This window comes from Gavia stellata, chromosome Z (assembly GCF_030936135.1).
Source record: "Gavia stellata isolate bGavSte3 chromosome Z, bGavSte3.hap2, whole genome shotgun sequence".
Lineage (NCBI taxonomy): Eukaryota > Metazoa > Chordata > Aves > Gaviiformes > Gaviidae > Gavia > Gavia stellata.
In genome coordinates, this window is record NC_082637.1 from 78,047,973 (window position 1) to 78,057,091 (window position 9,119).

The 9,119-nt window shown below is 35.6% G+C and overlaps 1 protein-coding gene across 1 annotated transcript in view; it reads left to right on the plus strand.

Moving 5' to 3' along the window:
- The window catches only part of UGCG (UDP-glucose ceramide glucosyltransferase), a 30,430-nt gene extending 24,479 nt beyond the window's left edge, over window positions 1–5,951 (plus strand). The window contains exons 4-9 of the mRNA XM_059833947.1: window positions 609–710; window positions 1,093–1,205; window positions 3,074–3,252; window positions 3,676–3,762; window positions 4,192–4,381; window positions 5,747–5,951. Coding sequence (XP_059689930.1) covers window positions 609–710; window positions 1,093–1,205; window positions 3,074–3,252; window positions 3,676–3,762; window positions 4,192–4,381; window positions 5,747–5,917 — 842 coding nt within the window. The 3' untranslated portion in view covers window positions 5,918–5,951. The remainder of the gene's footprint in view (window positions 1–608; window positions 711–1,092; window positions 1,206–3,073; window positions 3,253–3,675; window positions 3,763–4,191; window positions 4,382–5,746) is intronic.
- Window positions 5,952–9,119: the final 3,168 nt, after the last annotated feature.

The following is a 9,119-nucleotide window of genomic DNA, read 5'->3' on the forward strand; positions in this document are numbered from 1 at the left end:
TTTGAGTTGTGGCTGTAATTGAGCTTGAGGTCCTGCAACAGTCCTTTTTCATCAGCTTAGACTATAGGGCTCTCTTCACTTTACATTTGAATTAGAAGAGGGAAGGGATATTAGAACTAGGTAGTAGAATGCAATTTTTTATCTCTGACATGAAACAAACTGAACCCTGTCTGTCAGTTAGGAGCAAAAGAGTGTGTCTCAATTTATTCTGCTCCTTTTTAATTTTTCTGCTAAAATTGCTGTAGAGTATAATGGTCATAAACAGTAGTCTTAAGAAATAAGAGGTAGAGAATATTTACCTTACAGAATGTAAGAATAAACTTTGTAGTTCTACTGCCCTTTTATTACATTAACATTGCTACCCTGCCATTTTGAGGAAGCATTTAAATTTTTTTTCCTTTTTAATTCTCTGCATAATTGTAGTACAATCTAAAAAACAGAAGTGAAGGAATACTTAAATACTTTTCATAAAAGTGGACTTTAAGAATTGGTGGGTAAACATCTACTGTTCTTCAGTTAATATATCGAAATATTTTGGGTATTGAGTCTGAAATCTAAAAAAAAAAAAGGCCATACATTATTTGTGTATGATGTTTGTATTTTTTTAGGTGGCAAGAAGGTTGGCATCAATCCCAAGATTAACAACCTAATGCCTGGCTATGAAGTTGCCAAATATGATCTCATATGGATTTGTGATAGTGGAATCAGAGGTAAGTGTGTGTTGTAATGTGCTGACTGTTATATTGCTCTTATTCCCTGTAGGCAAGCAGTTATTGAAGATTATTTTGACTGAGAATACAAATAGAAATGAAAGTTAGAAATCTGGAAAAATGTTTTCATGCTATAAAAATGTTTAATCTCTAATTGAAGGTGAAAATTCCATTCAAAAAAATACTGTTCAAACTGTTTCCATTGTATTTGTTGTTGATCATAATAATGATGTTAATCACTATTATTATACTCCAAAATACCGTGCCTCGAAGTGTATGTGCTCTTGATATTGGTAATAGAATGAGAATTAGTGTCTCTGTACAGAAGCCTGCTAAGGACAGAATTGCTTAATGAACTGTTTCTTTTCCATTTGTCACTTAGTAACGCCAGACACACTGACAGATATGGCCAATCAAATGACTGAAAAAGTAGGCTTGGTCCATGGGCTTCCGTATGTTGCGGACAGACAGGGTTTTGCTGCTACCCTTGAGCAGGTGAGTGTAGTGTTGTCTTTTTTTTTTTTTTGAAAGACCTTGCTGTTTAAAAACTGTATAATGCCTCTTGTACCTTTTGAGTGAAGAAATGTTTATTTTCAGCTGCAGTCACGCTTCAAATTATCTAGGATAACTTTTAAGTGCTCCAAAATTCTACTGTGGTGCTCTGAACATTGATTTAATATTTAAGTTTACAAACAATAGAGATTACAGGATGAAAATGTTGGATTTTACTTAAAAATTTATTAAAATTGAAGAACTCTTTCTAGTGCTCAGTCAGAAAGGGCCATTAGTTGTATTTTGATGTCTGAAAAGGAACACAGAAATGGCCATGACAAGTCAGAGCAAAGTCTATCTCACACAGTATCTTATCTCCAGCAGGGGGTTATAAGCAGAGCCTTTGAGGAGAGTAGAACACAAGCAAGGCTTATATCTTGTTTTCCTGTAAAACTGTCTCAACTTCCTGCAGTTTTCAGCTGAGAGACTTCCTGAGCAGGAAGTAGACTTGTGTATTTACTAATCCGTAATATATTATATTTTAGTAAGAATAGATTTCTTACATGAACTTTTCTGTTCTTTCTTTGAGTCCATATAGATTTTGAACCTCTATAACTGTCTTTACCAGGAGGTTCCATAGATCCACTATCTGTTACAGGAACCACCACATTGTTCGTTCTGACCCTTGTTCTTCTATAGTACTATTTCATGTCTTCTAATACTTGTTTTGGAAGAGAAAGTGAACAGTTGATTCCTATCCACCATCTTCATGTCACTCATTCTGTCCCATTCTTCTCTCTGTTCTTCCTCAGTAAGTTCTCTTTTTAGAATGAAGAGGTTTGAGTTTTCTTGTTTGTTCCTTGTGTCTCAAGGCATGTAATTTAAACAACTATCTTTTGTCTTTATTGGCATGTATAAGGCATTTTTGGCCCCAAGGCTAACTAATGTGTGTCAAAGGCAGAAATGTGAGAGATGAAAGTGCAGTGAAATTCAGTACTCCTTCATTGCTTGAAGAGAGGGCAGCTCACGTGGTTTATGTGACACAAAGTCTGAATTTTCTCTTAGAAGACCAAGGAGCTATAGCACAAAACTCATAGTTCTGCAACATGCTAAAGTAGCAAGAATTACAACTCCTATATTCCTGGATATATATTCCTGGATATATTCCAGATCCAATATACCACAAGATGAGCATGCCTTTTCTTGAATTAGTTACTCTATTAATAAGACCAGTGTGAAGGCAAGCTATAGGAAGAATAGTAGTGAGAGGAGCTAGCACTCATTCCCACCGTCTCTTTACAGAACACTCCTAGTTTTAAGTTATTTGATCTTGGAAAAACACTCGCTTACAATCTGAGTTTTTTCTTTGCTATTTCTCTTGCATGTACATTAAGTAAACAAAATTCCCCCGCTTCTGTACAACCATATAGTAAGTTTCTAAGACCATGTACGCAGTAATGCAGTTAATCTTTACAAGAGGAAGGAGACAGCATGTCTGTCAGCTATCACCAAGTAATAGATTAATACTAGTGATTAGTTAGTTACTTAATGGATTTTTAATATATGCATTCCGTGAGAACAACCTCAAGAAACTAGATTGAAATACCAAATGAAAGATGGTAGTTTAATATGTGGATTTAAAAGCCACCTACAGATTTGTGAAAACACAGCCAATATCACTACTAGATTTCTCAGAATGGGTGGTAGACTAGATTTCTTGATTGGTGGTAAAGATCTTTCCAAATACACTGTCATAACTGGCCACATCTAGCACTTTTGGCCCTCCAGACATTTTTGGAGAAAAAGTTGTTAGTGAGTAGTAATTGCATAAATATGTGCAGACCTTTAAAAGCTTTATCTTGTTTTGGCAGGTTTATTTTGGAACTTCACATCCAAGGTCGTATATTTCAGCCAACTTAACTGGCTTTAAGTGTGTAACAGGAATGTCGTGCTTGATGAGGAAGGATGTCTTGGACCAAGCTGGAGGACTGATAGCTTTTGCACAATATATTGCTGAAGATTACTTTATGGCCAAAGCTATAGCTGACCGGTAAGATGATTCTGAAGTAAGCTTATTGCTTTAAGTGCAGTTTAAATCTTTTTAAACACGTGGTGCATGCTAGAAGTATAGGTGTTCAGGTCAGCTTCACATGTATACAGCAAACACGCTTATGACATGTGCTTTGTCCTATCAATATAATCTTTTAGAAATAATTAAGCCATATCATTGTCAATTCCTTTAGAAAAAAGTTTGAGAACTTGGTTTAAGTATTATTCAAGTGGTGTTTGCTCTCTTTCAATGAAGAGACTTGATAAAATACACTTTATATTTTTGCTTATACCCATTGTAATAATATGGCACATATGCTAAAGAAACTTTTCAAGCCTAATAAAATTTTCGGGTGTTTGTCCTCTAATTGTTTTTTGTATATCCTTATCTGCATGTTCTTATAAAAATACATTCATTTTCCAGGGGCTGGAAATTTGCAATGGCCACACAAGTTGCAATGCAAAACTCTGGTTCATATTCTATTTCTCAGTTTCAGTCCAGAATGATCAGGTAAATTTTTAATCCTTACTTCCTCTCACACTCACCTCTGTCACCTGCTTCTGATGTGGATGACCTGATAATGAGAGGGAATACACTTTCCAAGCTAACTTGATCTAATGTCCAGAATGCTGAAGTTCAATGCACAGCTTGGCGCGTGCATCTTGTTAGTGTTGGGTGAGAGGCACTGACTTTCCACAGAAGTATGACTGATAGAAGGAGTAGAAAAACCCTAAAAAAACCTACTTAGTACCTTTTAAATGCTATGTGCAGTATCTTTGAAGGGGTGAATTTTTGCAATATTGTAAATTAATAAAAAAATACATAAATGAGAATAAACATTGGCAGAAAAGACCATGATGGCTCATCGTTTGATGAGGTGGAAGAGGAGGACATAGAGTAATGCATAGTCAGAACTGATTTGTTTGTCTTTTTTTCTAGGTGGGCCAAACTGCGAATTAATATGTTGCCTGCCACAATAATTTGTGAGCCAATCTCAGAGTGCTTTGTTGCCAGTCTAGTTATTGGATGGGCAGCTCATCATGTGTTTAGATGGGATATAATGGTATTTTTCATGTGTCACTGCTTGGCATGGTTTATATTTGACTACATTCAACTAAAAGGTGTTCAGGTATGTAGCTTCATTTTCTTTGGAGGTTATTAAAGTTACTAGTGCCATCTGCTTCAGCAAAAAGCTAAGCCTAATTGTAAGAACAAAGTAATTCTCTTGACAATGAGGAAATAACAGGGCAAATCCTGTTACTTCTCAGTCTTCCAGCTTCAGTTACAGTAGCACGAAAAAGAGTAGGTGAGCTTGGTTGTAATCTTGTTTTCTATATGCACCTGCCTCTACCTCGGCTCTGAAAGTTTGCATACCTGTCCTCTAATCTTCATGTTTCCAGTCTGCTCTACCAAGGCATATCTGAAATTTTAAGCTTTTTTTAACAGTACAAGAACAGCAGCTTTGTGGGACTTTATGTTTTTTTCTTTTATCTTAGTTGTCGCTTTGTCTTATGTTTATTAAGGTGTCTATGTACTCTTAAGTACATTTTTCACTCTATTTTGGTAATAATGGACTTACAGGACAGCTGTAGCCTACTTATAAAATAAAATCTTTCCATGACTAGAAGTGAGGCCTCAAAAAACTTTTACTATAGAAAGATGTCACAAATCAGAACAGCATTTGTTCTTCTAATGCTGTAGGAACTATATAGACTACCTTCTGCTGTGACCATATTCCATCCAAATCTGATCTATAATTGTGTATTCAAACTTACCAAATAGTTCTCATCATACTGAAAAATATTCTTTTGGTAGTCTTAACACATACTGGAAATTAAAAAAAAAAAAAAAAAAAAAAATTAGTCCTTGTGTTGATTCTGTAGGACTCCAGAAGGTCAGTTTAACAGTTACCTTTCTGATCACTCTTCTCATCATGCACAGCATTTAAAAGAACATTGTGCCTACTCTTCCTCTTCTGAAGCCTCTTCGATTTCCAGCTCTGCATGTAGCTGGAAATTCTCAAAGGAGCAGAAAATACAGAGAGGTTATAGGCTTTTTTTCTTAGTCCCACTTTTCCTATGCAATAGGCTGAAGGCTTGTTTATTTGAATTTCATTCCTTTGGGAATGTGAAGGAGTGTTCTGTCTAGATGTTGGTCTTCTGGGGTTTGTAGCAAAACCCCAGTGTCTGCTTGAACACAGTTTTACAAAGCTTCAGAAAGAAAAAAGTGAAATTGTCGCACTTTTCCTTGCCTTTTGCTCTACATACAAGTCTCTTTTCAAACCTTCTAGGTCATTCTGCCAAGCTCCTCATGTTTAATATGGGTAATCATATCTTGAACAGGCAAATGTTCTTGGCTTATAAAAAAAATGCTATTGATAAGTTAATAAGCTTTAGAATAGATTTATCTGTAACACACATGTTTTAAATTACTTTAAAATTCCTTTTGAATAATCGGTATGTTGAAATACTTATTTTTTTTTTTATATTCCTAGGGTGGTGCCCTGTGTTTTTCAAAACTTGATTATGCAGTAGCTTGGTTCATCAGAGAATCCATGACAATTTATATTTTCCTATCTGCTTTGTGGGACCCCACTATTAGCTGGAGGACAGGACGCTACAGATTACGTTGTGGAGGCACTGCAGAAGAAATTCTTGATGTATAGCCACAGCTTTGTAACTGTGAATGTCAAAAAGAGAAGGGGGGGCGGGGAAGAAAAGTATTATAAATTGTTTATATAAATACTTTTAAGAAAATCTACCTTCAGTAGTTTTATTACTTGTATGTTTTGGTATCTGTTCTTTAATTTATTTTTGCATGGCACTTGCATCTGTGAAAATACATCTGTAGTCTTGGCCAAATGGTACCTTGCTCCTATGTACAAATAGAAATGGAGAGATTTGGTCCTGACATCTACTTTCTTTAGGAATGCTCTGCAGTAAACTCTTTAAAAAAAAAAAAAAAAAATCCTCCTGGATATGAACAGCTTCTTACTCATGGTGTGCTAGCCTAGCAAATCCAGGGTTCACATAGCTATTTTCCAGCTGGATTGTACAAGGCTGTACCTAGTAAAATCATAGAAGTACAGCTGATTTCTGTTTTATCCCACTAAATTGAGCTAGTAACAGGATCTTGGGAAAGAAGCTCTTAAATGCTTTATGCCTACCTCTTGTAGTTGCTGCAGAACAAAATGAATGGAAAGGTAAAAAATGCTTTGCAAAAACAAACTAAAGTAAAGCTGGAGTCTTGTGTTTATATGTATATGTGAAATACTTTAGTGATTGCAATGAACCAAAAGCGGACTGAGTTTGATAGAATGAGTTGGAAGGAATTACTGGTCAGGCATGTATTGTGGGCATCTTTTGGCCAACTCTGATCTGGTTCTGTCTTGAACCTTGTTAAGCACTGTGCTATAACTAGCCAAGCTGGTCCCCTTCAATATTTCCATCCTTTTTTAAGGGGTTTTCGTTTTCCCCTGTGTGTGAATGCTTTGATGGGGGGGAGGGGGGTGGGTACGTGGGCAGGGGGCACACATAGTAGGTGGTAGAAGGGAGCAGAAATACATTTCAGAAACATTTCACATGAGCTATTTTCTTACACAATGTCTTAAGAATGTAATTTCATGATGCAGGTATTTAATATCTTTTTAAAGCAAACATACATACCTATACTAGTCATAATTAAGCATTCAATTGCAGTAGATATTGTGAATATATTAAAAGACTGGGTGAGTTTGCTGTTACTGATTAAAACTGTAATCTTAATTTAAATATCAAACTAAGTCTACTCTTGGCTTTTTGCCAGCTACTGTTAGTCTAGCCTTTAAATTGGACTTTTGTATTCCAGTGGTATGACTAAAAGGACTAGATTATAATGCATGCCGTGTTTTTCCCCTCTCTGCTCCCTGTGGCTTGGTTTCCAACCTTGTTGTGAGACTTCCTAATTTGTGGTGAACTGGACTTGTTTTCTTTGAACACTTTTTAAGTAAAGAAACACAGCAAAGCTAGAGAGGGATGTTGCATAAGCCTTTTGTTTTCCTAATTGTATTTATGCTGCTTTACTTTTCTTCAGATGGAATAGCATATTGTCACCATGAATGTGAGCTGCTAATTACAAGGGTAATGCCAACAAAGCAGCTTTAGAAGTTGGATGATAACGTGTAGCATATTAGCAATAATGACATGTATTTATAAAAATGGACATTTTTACCTTACTGAGCCAATCCCTTACCTGTCATATGCTACACAAGTATAATGTGTATGTTTGTGTCGTAAAACATACTCTGGGCCAAAATGCTTCATCCACCTTAATATCTCTTTTTGCCTTATGATACCATGGAACTCCTGTTAATGGGCATTTCTGTATGAACAAAGGCTTTTGATGCATGCTTCATTCTTTTCATGTGAATCAGGGAGAAGCACTTTTCCTGAGGAAAGTTGCACACTGAAAGCTAGTCTAGTTGTGACCCACAAAAACATTCTGGTTTTAATATTGTTTTTTACATAGCTGAATTTTGCTGACAATGTTTGTATTTCCGTTTGTTTCATGAAGTTTGATGCCATTCATTGCACTGCTAAAGTGAAGCTTAGCTTGCAACTTAGCTTTATGCTGATTTCTATGCAGGCAATGGAACAGAACCAAAAAATCGGCTGAACAGACTTCATTTTAAAAAAAATTAGGTGGGGATAATTGTTTAACAGGTGCTTTTGTACTAGTAGAGCCATCTATGGTCATGAAAAATAAAGCTTCACTTAAGAAAATAGTTTCATTTGGGTACTGCTCTGTTGATTACAAAACGAAAACCAACACTGTCAAATGTTGTAGAAGATGCTGCAACAGAACTTTGAAAAGTTTAAAATGGCTAATGTAAAGTTGTGTTGATTTAGATATGTGTAGAATATACCATGTTTATTTAAAATCATTGTCTTGTTTTTCCTTTTATTTAAAAATAAATTTTGAATACAATCTGTTTGGAATACAGTTTTTTTTGCCCTTTGTTCAATGGTGCTGTATCATGAGAGCTTTAAGTATTTATGGCAGTTTTGATAGATTTGGTTTCTAATTAATCTTCACAGCAATAAATGGATGTGTCTTTGTTTTGAGTTTTTTACACCTGGACTATCTGTTTTAGATTTTATATTTTGCTGAAGTTAACTCACATGTGCCTAAATCTGATACTGAATCATCTGTAGTTTTTTAGAATAACTTTACTGTATAAACCCCTCACAACTGAACAGATAGTTTTCTATTGTAACTCGTCAGACTAGATTCAGATTTTAGAGATGGATATCTTTGCCACAAAACAAAAGTAGAAGAGTAGTGTTCATACTTTGCTTTGAGGTGCTCTACCAACAAAGCACTCTGTGCTTGCTCTGTCATCTGACTTGGCTTTTTCTTAATCTCTTCCCTAACACTTATTAAGATTTTCTTGTGAAAATGAGAGACACTGTATATTGTAGAGTTGTTGGAATCTGGGAAGCATGGCAGAAACAAACACTGTTGGAATCACTCAAACTGTTACAGAAACTTAAAATATTCCTGAGTGTATTTTGTGCCTGACACATTTGCAGCCACACAGCACAATACCTAAATCCCCTTCCCTGAGTCCTTTTATTGTTTTCTTGCCTACTATTAAATAATGTTTTATTTTATTCTGTGCTTTCAAATGAAATCTCTCCCACTTGAATTCCTTTCATTGCCACTCTTCTGTCTCCTGATACTGACTGCTGACTATGTGCACTTCCTCTCAGTCTGTTTTGTCAGCTGGAAAAGTTTGTCTCCTTCTAAGCACCTGCTTTCATATATCGCTTCTGAAAGCAGTTTCATTCATTTTAAAGGCTTCTTTTAATCCTCGCACCTAATTTCTG